We start from the raw sequence: 13,606 nt of genomic DNA on the forward strand, positions 1-13,606 counted from the left end.
CAAGGTGTCTCCTCGTTATTTCAGATTAGAAACACGTTCAGAAGGCCGTGTTCAAACAACACCATCTCCTCCTCCAGGACTGGTGCTGCCACATACACACCTGGAGTCCGCAGCATCCACAACATAGGTGAGCAGTGTTTGTCTTTCCCAGGCATTTACAGGAATCACTGAAAACAATGTGTATGTATTGGTGAACTGAAGCAATTTTACCTGATCTGGTGGAAAATTAGGTAGTTGAAAATGAAAGCATATGAAAAAGCCCTCAAATTTGCCTCAGGTATCCTTCCCTGAATGAGGCTGAGTAACCTGCTTACATCTCCAATCTCCACACAACTCAAAAAACTTCACCAGACTTTTAATAGCCCAATTCTGGTAAGTTACCAGCAACTTCACAACAGAAATCAAAATAATTTGCTCTCTCCATTAAGCAACTTCAATCCACATGCACCTTGTGTTCTCCAGTAATGCAGCATAACCTGAGTTGTTCAAAAGTTTGGATCTTAAAGCTAGAGAGGGGTTCAAAATGAAGTCCTAGAAAACTACTATTCCCAAATGCAAGAGTTAACTAGAGAAACAAGCACTCAATTCAGCACACAACACAAATATTCACATAAAAACAAAAAGCTTCCAGTATGACAGGGAGTAGGAACATACTGGACAAAACTTCATTGCTTTCCCTATATGGCACCTGAAATCAAATGTTTGCCTTTCACAGAGGTCACATGTGATGTGCAAATCAGCACCATTTTGTTTTGAAGGAGGAGGATTCTACAGAAAGAAGAACAGAACACAGAAAATTGTTGGTAATTTGCTGCCATCTGGCAGCAGTAAAGAGCAAGACCAGTAACAAAATTGATTGATACCAGCAGTTTATTGCACTAGAAAGCCACAGAAGCCTTGAAAGCAGAGCTTATCCTGGTGCTGATGACACTTTACTACCTACACATTCCAGCACTGGCAACAACAACATTTTTTTATCATTATAGTTTTTAGCACTTCATTTATTTGTCATAACATCTTGCCCATCTTTCCTTAGACAAGTCCAACTTGCTCCTTATTTCATGACAAGTAACAGAAAACTCCAGAAGACAACACTGTGAAACATTTAATATTTTGCTACCTAAGCAATCAATATTAGAAACCAAAGGTTGCTCCAACACACTAATTAGCAAGAGAGCTTTGGCACACACTATCAATAAATGCAGGCAGCCTGCATGGAGTTCTGAATTTCCCTCCCACTTCCAGCTGTTTATTCCCAGGTGGTGGCACTGGCCTAAGGAAAACCAGTTGGCTGCACTTCCCAAAGTTACAACCAGTTGTAAAAACAACAATGACACATTTCACCAGCAGCCCTCTGCCCCTCCTCTGGGCATAAATCCTTTAAAAACTCCAAACACAGTAAAACTTTCCAACAACACTGTTGTGTTTTTTTTTGCCATAGCATGAATAAAAGTATAGTAAAAACCATAATGACTAGGAAAGATCAGAACCCAGCAATAATGCCCTTGCAGCTGAGCACCAGGGAACAGCAAAAACACTGCAAGGAGCAACCTTGGCACATCAGTGACAATAACCCCACAGTACCCGGGCAGGCAGATCCAGAGCTGCCAGCAGAGTCCCTCCAGGAGCAGGAAGCTGGAACTACAACAACACAGGCAAAAGCAGAGCTGGACACACCCATGAGCTGAAGGCGAGAGCTCTGCTCAGCCCTCAGCTTAAGTAGAGCTGCTGCACCAAAGAGGTCACAGGTGAGGCTGGTTGGGAGGGTCAGACCCATTGACCCTTGACTGGCCACTACCAATAAAATGCAATTATTTGATTAAAGCATCTCAGCTGCTGAGCTTTTGGGTTGGTCATCTGAAAGTTGTATCATCTGAAAGCTTCCTTATTTATGCTGCTTGTTTATTTCTGTTACAGAATGGCTGGAAAAGCAGCTTTCTGGTTCTTTCATTGCTCACTGTTCCTGCTAGCTCTGTGTGTGGCTGTCCCCTCACAGCACTGCACACATTTGATGTTTGCCACTCCCAAAATGACTGGTTTTGGCATTCATGTGGATATCTGGCTTGCTTTGAAAATATCCCACCAGGCACACAACCTCCCACCTTTGCCTTGTAACTGCACTGCTATTTTTCTGCATCATTTTTAGGTAACCTGGCTCCTCCTCAAACCTGCTATGATTGCATTTCTCTCTCCTGCTGCTTCTTATCATAAAAGAGTTTCTTGATGTATCTGAACCAAACTCTAGACCTGATTCACTTACAAACTGTCCCCAGATGATTTTGATGAGTGTTCCCCAAAAGACACCAAAGCCTCCAGATAAATAAATTATAAGGATGCTGCTTCTGTTGCCAGGTTATTGCTGTTACCCAAGAGCATGGAAATATCAGGGAAGAAGGTTGGAAGCCATGTAAGCTTAGTTTGACCTTTCCAGGATTTTTCCCTTATTTTCTATAAAGGGTAATGCACATCAGATTTTATTTCTCTGTCCTTTAAGATAATGCACTGCTGTTCCTTTATGTTTTCTTCTTCAGGCAAAATTAAAAACTTCTAACCTTTTTCACTAATCTTCCTCTTTTCCTCATTCCCATACAATGTTTTCTTCTGAATTGCATTTACTCCTCATTTCTGAATGACAATTAATGGGATTGCTACCTCTGCTTCAAAGCTGTACAAGCTTCTTCAGGGTCTGTTTTGCATTTCTTATTTACATAATATCTAAATATACTGAAACCTTTTGGAGGGCTTAATCTCCCAGTTTTTCCTGGCTATCAAGGACTTTCCTTTTTAGCAGTAGAAATTATATTTGGAAGTCTAAAGGTCAAGACAGGCACAAAGGGGGATTATTCAAGAGCTTTATTCTGGTGGTTGAGTGATTAATGACTTTATAGATGAATCCACAGTGTGCCCGTAGCACAGGGAGGTGACCTGGATCCAACCCTTGGCTCCTGATCCATTTATACTCCAGGATCCAAATTCAGATGCATGTGGGAAGAGCCCCCCACCTGTGCAGCAGCCCCTGAGCAAGGGCAGTGTTGTGCAGGGTGTGAGTCACTCCCACACGGATCAGATTGCAGGAGTGCAGCCAAACTTTGTGTGGATGGGACCTAAATTTGTCCCTCCTGCTCCAGAATCCCAAACTGCTTACATAAGGTAGCACAAGTGACACATCCAAAACTGTGAGCCTGTTATTTTCCTCTGGCTAGACTATATTGTTTAGACTTTGTGTTATTCTTGGTTTAATTTTGGTGTCATAGCCTGATTCTGTAGGGCATGAAGACCTACCACTGTTTCTCTGAAAGGAGCTTTTATTTTTTAAGTTGGGCAATAAACCTCTAAACCTCCACCAATGAAACCACATGAAAACAAAGTTCAACATTTTTCAGTCTAAATTATGCTTGTAAAAGTATTTTCACTGATACATATATTAAAAAAAAAAAAGAATTTTTCAGATAAATCATTCTTAGTTGGTAGTAGCAAAGTTTTAATCTGAAATGATAATAAGAAACTAAACCACTGGGTAAATATAAATAGCAGCTATGAGGAAATCAGCCTTGGAGACTTGCATCATCACTGCAAAGTTCTTTTAAACTACAAAATGCTGGGAATCAAAACATGAGCATATGAACTGATGTGTCCTATGGCAAAAAAAAAAAACAAACCCAAACCATCTCAAACAAAAAAGTGATGGATAAAGTGAAACTATTCAGTCCCAAAGCACAGGAATCAGGTGAAATTTGGGGTTAAGTCTCTCAGTCCTCTGCTGACATGAAGGGTCATATCAGTCTTGGCTTGATGACTAAATCCAAACACAAACCCACCTACTGCAACACCTACATTTAAATTGTTTTGATAGGAAAGCAGATTGATCCAACAATTGATTTATGAAATATCCATTCACAGGAAACTCATGAACATTTGAGGAAAACATTGAGGCTCTGTTTTCTCCTCTTGCACATGCTGAGGAGGAGGAGATGTGGTCATTTAAGGCAGGGAGTTTTTATTCCCATTGAAACATAGGAAAATTTAAGCATCACCCTTCCCACGGCTGCCAGAACAATGCTGTCAAATTTAGGGAGGATTCAGGGCTCTACAAAAGACCTAAGAACACACAAAAGAGCGTGGGTTGCTAAAGGAATGGTTTCTCAGGGAGGTGGGTTGACAGCATTGCATTTTGCAGCTCTGTGAAACTATTTGATTCATTCTCCTTAATTGCATTAGACCTTTATTTCTTCTCAAAAGCAACAAGGAGAAAATAGTGAGTATTTCAGAATCTTGTCCTGTGCCATCAGAGAAAGTCTCACCAAAATGATCACTGTTTCACTACTTGGATAATTTCTGGATTTCATTCTCCAATTTTGAACATGTGGCCAGCTCTCATCAAAAGTATGATTCAAAGACATTTACTTGTGACAAACTTGGTGAAAGTCAGCATCTGGGTGAAGAAAGATGCTCTCTTACCTTTGAAAGGAGGGATGCTGCCAGTCCCAAACTTTCATCCATCTTTATAACTTGATGGTGCCTTCCCCATCCAACCTAGCAGGAACTTTAGTAGTTCTGATAAAACAGGAACAATCAGCATGATTTTGTAGACCACACAGGTCTGTGTAATCGTAGATGGCCTTGTTATTTCTCACACAGAAGAAAATTCCCATATAAAAAGTTAACAACAATCAAAAGGGAACAACTTTTCACACTGTGCATGAATCAGAAGTTACTGCTGCAGAACATAATGAGCTTAAAAAGCAGATGAATGAGGGAATGAAAAACCCATTTAGCACTATTAAACAGAATGAAATAGCCTGTGACTCAGGATGTCTCCCTGTGAACTAAGAAAATGGAGAGTATGCAGGGGGGAAGTAGGAGTGTATGCACACCCAGTTCTTAATCCTCACTTCTGAGTTTTACTCTTGTCACAGGAAAATGTTCTTGCACATTTCCGCAGCAAAGGCTGAGGCCAGTCTGAAACAAAGTGAAAACTTTCCTGGAAAAAATAAACATTTGCAGGGGCTGCAGAGAGAAAAAGGCCCAGAGTGTGGGAATCTAGTGAGAAAATAAGACTACTTAAGTGAGTATCTAACTTCCAGAAAATCACAGTGAGGGCACCTGGAGCAGATACTCTACAAAACAACTGTTGGTAGCAGTTGCTCCCTGAAAAGCCCCTGGAGAGCTGGTGGATGCCATCCCTTGCTTTGTGCAGTGCAGGGTGGGGTCAGGTGCCCTGTGCTGCTGGCCCTGCTGGCAGGGCTGGCTGTGGCTGCACTCAGGGTGCTGCAGCTGCTGTGATGCAGAGGTGCTGTGCACATCCAGCTCTGGGCTGCTCTGAACTTGGAACACCTCTGACACCACCCCAAATTCACTTTGCTCCTGACCTCCCATCTCAAAACTCCCTGCTTTTCAGAGGTGCTCATTTGCTGGGGGTATTTAGGGGTTACCAGAATGGTTCTGACTCAGTTTATTCTCATTTCAGAGCCTGTCAAGCCTCCAGCCAATACCACTCCAGATGCTGATGGCTCTATCTTCCCCAGGCAGAGGGGGCTGGAATCTCCAAGGACAACCATTTTCCCAGCAATGCCTTTGGGTAAGCAGATTTATTCAGAGCATGGCTACAGGATTTGAGCAGGCTTTTGGCAAAGCCAAGAAAGCATGAATCAGGCTGTGTATCCATCCACTGCAGTACTACTGAAAAAGAAAGCACATGGGGGTTGTAGATAGTGGTATCACAGCCACAGTGAACGCCCACTGGATTGTCCTGCAGGGCCCTCTCTGGAGATTACAAGCTGCCTTTTCCCTGCTCCTTTTGTTCAAGGCAGATTCTGTTTCTCACTTGAGTTTTCTAAACCCCCTCAGCTCTTTCAGTTCTCAGTGCTCTGCCCAGCAGAAGGGCAGCTGCTGCCTTTGTGCTAAGCGAGGCTCAGCTTTCCACTGGGCTTGGCTTGGAGTAACAACACATAAATGTGGCAAAAGCAACTTTTTCCTCTCCCTGGGATATCCCTGAATTTACTTGCCTCCTGTGCTCTTTAATTGGAACATCCCTTCTATCCTGAACAACCTTCCTGACAGTTATGTTTTGAGGTTGTAAGGAAGTGTTAATTTACAGTCATTGTTTCACCTTGAACTCTTCTTAATGGGATACCTGGGACAATAATAAACCAATTTACAATTCCTTGAATCTGGTGTTAGTCAGCAGGCCCAGCACTACCCTGACATAATTACACTTATTATCCCAGAGCATAGACATAAACAACATGCCAGGTTAGACCAAATGAACACCAGAGAGCTCCGAGTTTGTTCCATGTGATCCTCCCAAAGCTTTGTTAATCTGTTGGGTGTCTCCCTAACACCCCATGAGAGAAGCTGCTGCTTTAGAAACGTGCCAAAAAGTCTCCCATGCAGTTTCCTAGCACAACACCACTCAGCCAGGAGCAAAGGATAGCTAATTCTTTAGCAGGAGAGAAAGGATTGGTTGCTTAAGGGGATATTTAAGTGAGCTTGCTTCTCCTCCAGAATTCATAAATATTTAAATACTTCTGACCCACATGTCCAAACAGTGAACACACAATCCACCCACAGAATTAAAGCCTGAACAACTACTTGAGCTATGGCCATGATAAACACAATTATTTGTGCTGAATGCTGCTTGAAACAAGACTGAAAACCTGAACAAAAATGTTTGGTTGTTACTTGACTTACACACTTTTTAAACTTTATTTTTAAATAGACCTTGCCAATTTTTCATCTTGACAAGGAATAGACAAACCAGAGAACTGCAGATGAAGCCACAGCACTTAAAAACAATAAATACAATCAGCTACCCAAGCACTTGGGGTAAGGTGTGTCACAATCCTCTCTGGCAAACACTGGGCAGCTGCATGAGACACCCAAGTCTATAATGAACAGTTTCTATGTGAGTGACTGCAGGCTGCCAAGGGACTGTGCTTCCTTGATTTCCTAGAACAGCAGAATCCCCAGGAATAACCATTGCAAGTTTGCTGTCATCACATGCTCCTCTGGGGCTGGTTTCTGTTTGGCAAGAGAGTGAGACAGAAAAATCCATCAGTGACTCAAGAGGAACAGAAAAATAACCCTAATGTCTCTTTCCCCAAAGTTGGCTGCATTTCTGTCATGTCCAAGGAATTATTATTTATTTCAAATGGCTGTGAGTAATTTGGAAAGAACCTCTTACAAAAGGCTCAAGTCTATTGCTTTTTCTCCCTGCAGGCACAATAGTTTCCAGGGATATCTTTGGGAGTTTCAGACATGTGGAGGAAACAGCCTGTCACAGGCAGAATCTCTGCTGTGGATTTGGGACAATTATGCTTTCCCAATCTTAGGCAGTAAGGCACCAAAAGAAAACAAATCCAGGGAGTGGAGAGAAAAAACCACTTTTGCTATAAATTAATTTATTTCACCAAGGAGGATTGAGGTCCTGTTCTTGTACAAAGACTGTCCATTGTAAGCACAGTAACCCACTAAGTTCAGCTGGAAAATAGCAGAGGCCAAACAATATTTTGTGAACGGATGTAATTGAGGATGGATTTAATTCTCATAAACACAACCACTGGGAATGTAAAGTGAAGGATAAAATGCTGCACCTAAGTGGTCAGCCTTGTCTGTGTAATAGAGTTTTAAAATTATACAGGTGCCCATAAAAACACTTGAACCTCTTCACAAGGGCCTCTTGTTTCTGCTCAAGAGCAATGTTCCACTTACATTGGAACACACAGATCCCAACAGGCACTGCAGAAAAAGAACAATATTCAGCGTATGTGCTGTAGGTGACACTGAGCCCGCCTCCCCATCCAACTTGAAACATGTCATGGAGTATTTAGACAGCCTTATTTTAGGGATCTAAAATTAGTTCCTCTGAATCACACTTCAGAAGAACCTATTTTTGTCCCATACTACACAGGAAACTTTAAGTTCCTCATTCAGATGCTGTAATTACTCCTGCCCTCATCCCCCAAATAGACAAATTCTCTGTAAGATAGAAGTTTATATGACAGAGATGTTTCTGAGTTGCTTCTTTGGCACCTTTCAGTGCCAGCTTTGGATGACTGACAAGTCTGAGGACCCTCATCAAAAAGCAGCTCTTCCTCATTATTCCTGTAGTGGGGCTTTGTGAGATACAGGGGGTCATAGACTAGGACAGGTATGATACAGGAAATATGAAGTTTCCTGTTGGGTTGGCTATTCTCCAAACTGTAAAATCATAGAATGCTTCAAGCCCATCCAGTTCCACCCCCTGCCATGGGCAGGGACACCTTCCACCATCCCAGGTTGCTCCAAGCCCTGTCCAGCCTGGCCTTGGACACTTCCAGGGATGGAGCAGCCACAGGTTCTCTATGCCAGGGCCTCCCCATCCTCACAGAGAAGAATTTCTTGTCTATATCTAATCCAAACCTATTCTTTTTCAGTTTGAAGCCATTCCCCCTTGCCCTGTCCCTTGACATCCTTGTGAAATGTCCCTCTCCATTTTTCTGCTAGGCTCCCTTCAGGTACTAAAAAACAGATAGAAATTTGCCCTCAAAAATTATCCAGCTTTAAACTTGTGTGGAGAAGAACAGATGGGTCCCTAAGGAAAACATCTGTGCTAAGATGAGGCAGCAGGAAGCAAGGCTGGAGTGACAGGATTCCCAAATCTGTGCCAGGGCTGGTGCTGCCCTGGGGGAACACGTGAACAACCCCCAGCGTGACCCACGCCACTGTCAGCACTGAGAGCTCCTCATGAATGGGGAGATTGTGTTTTTCTCACAAGCCCAGCACTCAGATTCATCAGTTCTCAGGAGGCAATGCCAAAACCAACAGGTGGCTGCCACATTTGGGTTGCTGGCAATTCATATTCCTCCTACTTAATAAGAGAGGAAGAAGCTGTTGATGTGGAGTGGCACAGACGGGTCCTGTGTTATGAAAGCCACGTCCTCCAGCATCTGACTCGGGAACCAAATGTGCTCTCACACACTGCTGCAGCCAAAACATATTGCAAACTTGAACAACACGTTTATTTTTGACTCACTTGGCAAAATGTAGCTTTTTTTTTCTCTCTCTCTTTTTAAAGAGTGGGATGGTGGCAGAGCAGGGGAGGGGAAAGGATTAGGGTTTGTTTTTTAATAATTAGTAAATGAATCAACATGCAGAAAATGCATTCAAAAAGCAAGCACTACAGGTATGTAATTATGAATGGAGCAGGAATCTCCCCTTGTTTCACTCTGAAATGGAGATTAGATGAGTTAGCAGGATGGCTCAGAGGTGCTGATGGCATAACTTGGCATGTTTTCCCCCAAAGTGAGTGTTTAACCCTTCATGTGTCTGAGGCCACAGCTGAGCCTGTTGGCTCAGACAGAACAGCTCCCTGATGTCAGAGGTGTTCATTCACCCCAAAATGCCTGGAAAATCAAGGCTTAGTTTTAACTTGGGTTAGGAAGAGCAGGAGTAAGTTTTTATAACATGGCTACAAAGCAACAGAGCGCAGCTGTGAAGCTCCTGATGTATCTGCCAACTTCACTTTCAGAAAATTGAGCTAGAATTTTGAATTTTTTTCCCCCTCCAAGTCCAAAAAAACTTTGCGTGCTTCAAATTTCACAAACACTTTCCCACATTGGAAATGTCTGAAGAAATCACCATTGTGATTATCGAGAGTTGCCTCTAAGTGGCAGAAGATAAGTAATTTTAGACTTTTCAGTTTCAATGCACACATATTTTCACTTACCCTTTTCACTAACCACAGATATTGTTTATTACAGCTTTTGTGCCAATTTATCCTTGATTGAATTGGTGATAAAACTGTTCATTTTGTACTGTTTATGCTAAACCAAGATGTACTTCATCCCCACAGAAAGCTGGCCATGATCAAGTTTCATTTTAAACTCATGCCAGTAAAGGGCAGAGATTCATCTCTGAATTGTTTTGCCTCGCAAGACATGAGGCAACACAACTGTAAAGTCCCAGTGAAAGATGGCAACAATTTTAGTGAAGCTATTTTGTAATCATGTAAAAGTTGATAAATGTGATACAAAATCTTCTAGGAATGGAAGAGTATTTCAGAAGGATGGGATACTAAAATCCTGATCCTTCCTTTATTAAAGATACAGGTCTAGGAGGGTGAAGGAAGTAGATGATGGAAGTGCACTCCTCAGGAAGATGCCACGATGCCTTTGCCTGCCACAGGTTTTCTGTGGTGTTTCTCCTCTCCCTATCGTGTTCCAGAATTTAGTTAGCTATCTTAATTTTTTTTTTTTTTTTTAATTTTAAGCAGAGCTAGTTTGAGCCTAACGATCAGAAAACAGGATTTGCCCTTGTCAGTAGCTCTAAATCTAATCAGTTTGCAGCTGTTGTACGGCCACGATGTAACTCTTGAGGGGAAATTCAATTATATTAGGACAGCTGGAGATAACAGCTATCAGTGTTGTTATCACATATCCCTCAGCAGTTTATCCCACACCCACGGCCCGCGGGCGAGCTCTGCGCTCCTGACTAGCGTTATTATTTCAAATAAGCCTCTTAGGCAGCCGCGCAATCTGCTATCAAACTCCGGGGCTAATTAGAGCGACTCAATTAGGCTGGCGGAGATGATCACCCCGTGTCAGCCGGACCGCGGCACCGAGTGCGTCTGTCCGGTGTGGGAATTGTCCCCGCACCTGTGCGGGGATGGGACTGCCCCGTTATCTGCAGCGCCGCCCCGTCCCCGCCTCGCACCGAGCGCTTCTGAGCGAGAACCAGCGATCCCCTCCCGGTGACAGCGCGGGCGGATGTTCTCGCCCCGAGCTGCGCGCCCAGCCGGCGGCAGCGGGAGGAGAAGGGCTTCTGAGCAAACCGCAGAGCCGCGGAGCGCGAGCTGAGCCTCGGGCCGCGCCGCCGCCGGGGCGCAGGCACACAGCGCGGCCCGGTGCCCGCCGAGCGCCCGGAGCCGCCCCGGGCCCGCCTTCCGCCGGAAGTGAGCGGCGCGGAGCCCAGCGGGGCGGGCGGGGCGCGGCGGCCGCGGTCACCGGCCCTCCCCGGGCAGCGCCGACATGGCCCGGCCGCCGCAGAAGGAGATCGTCTACAACAAGCTGCTGCCCTATGGCGAGCGCCTGGAGGCGGAGGCCGCCCGCTTCCTGGAGCACATCAAGGGCAACCTGGCCCGCGCCGTGCAGCTGCAGGAGCTCTGGCCCGGCGGGCTCTTCTGGACCAGGAAGCTCTCGACGTGAGTGTCGGGACGGGGAGCGGGGCCTCGGGCTGCGAGCGGCGCGTCCTTGCCCTGCCCTGCTTTGCTTGGCTTCGCCGTGCCGAGCCGAGCCGTGCCCTGCCCGCCGGGAGCGCCTCCCGCATAACGGAACCGTGGGCGCCCGGCCGGGCCGGGCCGGGGCTCCCGGCCGCTGTCCCGTCCCTGCCTCGCACAGGGCCGGCGCTTCCACGTCGGAAACCGGGACAAAGGTGGCTCCGGCCGCGAGAGCTCGCCTGCCGCCCCTGGGACTTCCCAATTCTGCGAGCGTTTAACTTGTGCTTTTATTTTTAATACGTGTATGTTTTTTAATGCCCGTTCGGCCACCTGTTCCACCTCTCCCCTTCTTAAGCAAGTTGCGGTTGATACAATCTCCGTGTAACTTCTGCTATAGGGACACGAAGTGTTTCTCAAGACGGGCAATTTGCTGGGTCAGAGCTGGCAGGATTAAATTCTGGCTTAATGCTGTGTAAACACCGCTGGTGCCCTTGATATCTTGGCTGTACATCAGTTCGTGCTGGTGTTGGCCGTGCCGTGTGTGCTGGCAAGGTGGTTTTTACACAGTGGTTTCATAGATAGCACCGAGTTTCTTCTGGTGAATTTTACGAAGTACACTTGACCCTGTTTTATTCGGGACGCTCTGGCACTGGGTATGGCATCATATGACAGTGAGTCCTGTAGCTCCAATCGGTAAATTCTGTGGATGTTTATGGTGTTTGTTGCTAAATGCTGTGTGTGCCTTCACGAACAGCGTTTCCTGTGTGCCAGAAGCAGCAAAGTACGTGTGTTGTGAACCGTTTCAAAACACTCACTTATTTACAACTTCTCACTTATATAAGTCCTTTTTTTACCATAACAGTTTAGAATTTAATATACATTTGTCAGTTGCTTACGGCTGTATTGGAATGTAAGTGTCTTTCTGTTTCCCAAGAGGCAGTCTTAGATAGAATTACAGTGGTGGTTGCAAAATGACTCACATGTTTGTGTTATGTGACAGTTTGAACCTGCTTGGAACCACTTCAGCACTGCTTCCCTTTCCACCCCCCCAGCCATCTGCCAACTCATCCTGGTTTCAGTGGTACCTGTTGCCTTCACCTGTGGGGGAACTTCCTTTTCCCACCCAGTTGAGATAAACTCAGGTGTCCCTACTGTGAGAAAGATGAGCTTTAGCTAAACAGGCTGAATAGGCACAAAAATTCATTCCAAGTGTGCCTTAGAATCACCCTGTTGCTCACTCTGTAAATGGCAATTGCTGTTACCACTTCAGGCTCCAGGGCACTGAATTTGGCCTGTTGGGAACCACTGCTGTGCTGCTTTATGAATCACAGAAAGGTCAGCAGGCTCCAATTTGTGGTTTTACACCTACACTTTGAAGTCTGAATTCATTGTGAGTGTTTGCAGCTTGTCTGATGCCTGTGAGTACCAAGATTTTCTTTGTGGCATTTTAGATACAGGGAGGCTCTGAGTGTGTTTGGTGTGGGCAGGGAAGGAAACAGTGGGCTTGGTGTAAAAAATAAGCTGGTGTAGTTAATGTGAGAGATGTGCTGCTGCTCGGTTTGACTTGACAAAGTACTTCTAGGGATAAATGAAAGGCTAAAAGAAAGGCTAAAAGAAGCTGTGGCTGCCCCTGGATCCCTGGAAGTGTGCACAGGGCTTGGAGCACCCTGGGATAGTGGGAGTTGTCCTTAGCCCGTGGCAGGGCGTGGCTCTGGACGGGCTTTAAGGTCACTTCCCACCCAAACCATTCTGTCATTCTGTGAAATGCAGTAGCCAAGGTTCAGATGTAGGTAAAACATTTCCAGCTCTGTGGTGTTCATGGCAGTACAATCCAATTTTCTACTGTCTCTTGGTAGTCAGGCACTCATCTCCAAATTGACTTGCCTCTTTTTTTCCCTCCTGAAAAAAGCTATAATTAATAAAAAGAAAATGCTCATAATGTTCATAGGGGCATGATAATTGCTTAGATTAGTTGCCAATGTCTGGATTGCAAAGGCCAGAATTCTTGCAGTATTCTGTGCAATAATTTATATCTTTATTTGTGGTACAGATCCAGATGTTAATACAAACTGGGATATGTGTACATAGGAATGAGCAGAGCAAACAGTGGCATACAGATGATACACCTGCATAGTTGCACCTCCTCAGCTTTTTACAGCTCTGTGCCACAAGAGAGAATGAAAGTGAAACTCAGATCTTTTTCTGAATAAAAAAAATTGAGTACTCTTTCATGGTGACAGCTGAATTGTGTATGTTTTATACCCCCTGCAGCTGGAACCATGACTTGCACATATTTATCTTCAGACCAGCTGTTTCAGCTGTCTGATGTCACCAACTGAGCAGGGAGGGGACAGAAAAGAGGCAGAATAGGAGTTTATCTGACATAATGTCTGTAAGCTGATTGAATAATTC

The 13,606-nt window shown here is 44.8% G+C and overlaps 1 protein-coding gene across 2 annotated transcripts in view; it reads left to right on the forward strand.

Moving 5' to 3' along the window:
* Positions 1–10,722: 10,722 nt before the first annotated feature.
* PSME4 (proteasome activator subunit 4) overlaps positions 10,723–13,606 on the forward strand; it is a 43,007-nt gene continuing 40,123 nt past the window's right edge. For both annotated transcript variants that reach the window (XM_079323886.1, XM_079323887.1), the window contains exon 1: positions 10,723–11,179. In XM_079323886.1, the coding sequence (XP_079180012.1) occupies positions 11,007–11,179 (173 nt within the window). In that variant the 5' untranslated portion in view covers positions 10,723–11,006. The remainder of the gene's footprint in view (positions 11,180–13,606) is intronic.

The sequence above is a fragment of the Erithacus rubecula genome, assembly GCF_903797595.1.
Source record: "Erithacus rubecula genome assembly, chromosome: 2".
Taxonomy (NCBI): Eukaryota; Metazoa; Chordata; class Aves; order Passeriformes; family Muscicapidae; genus Erithacus; species Erithacus rubecula.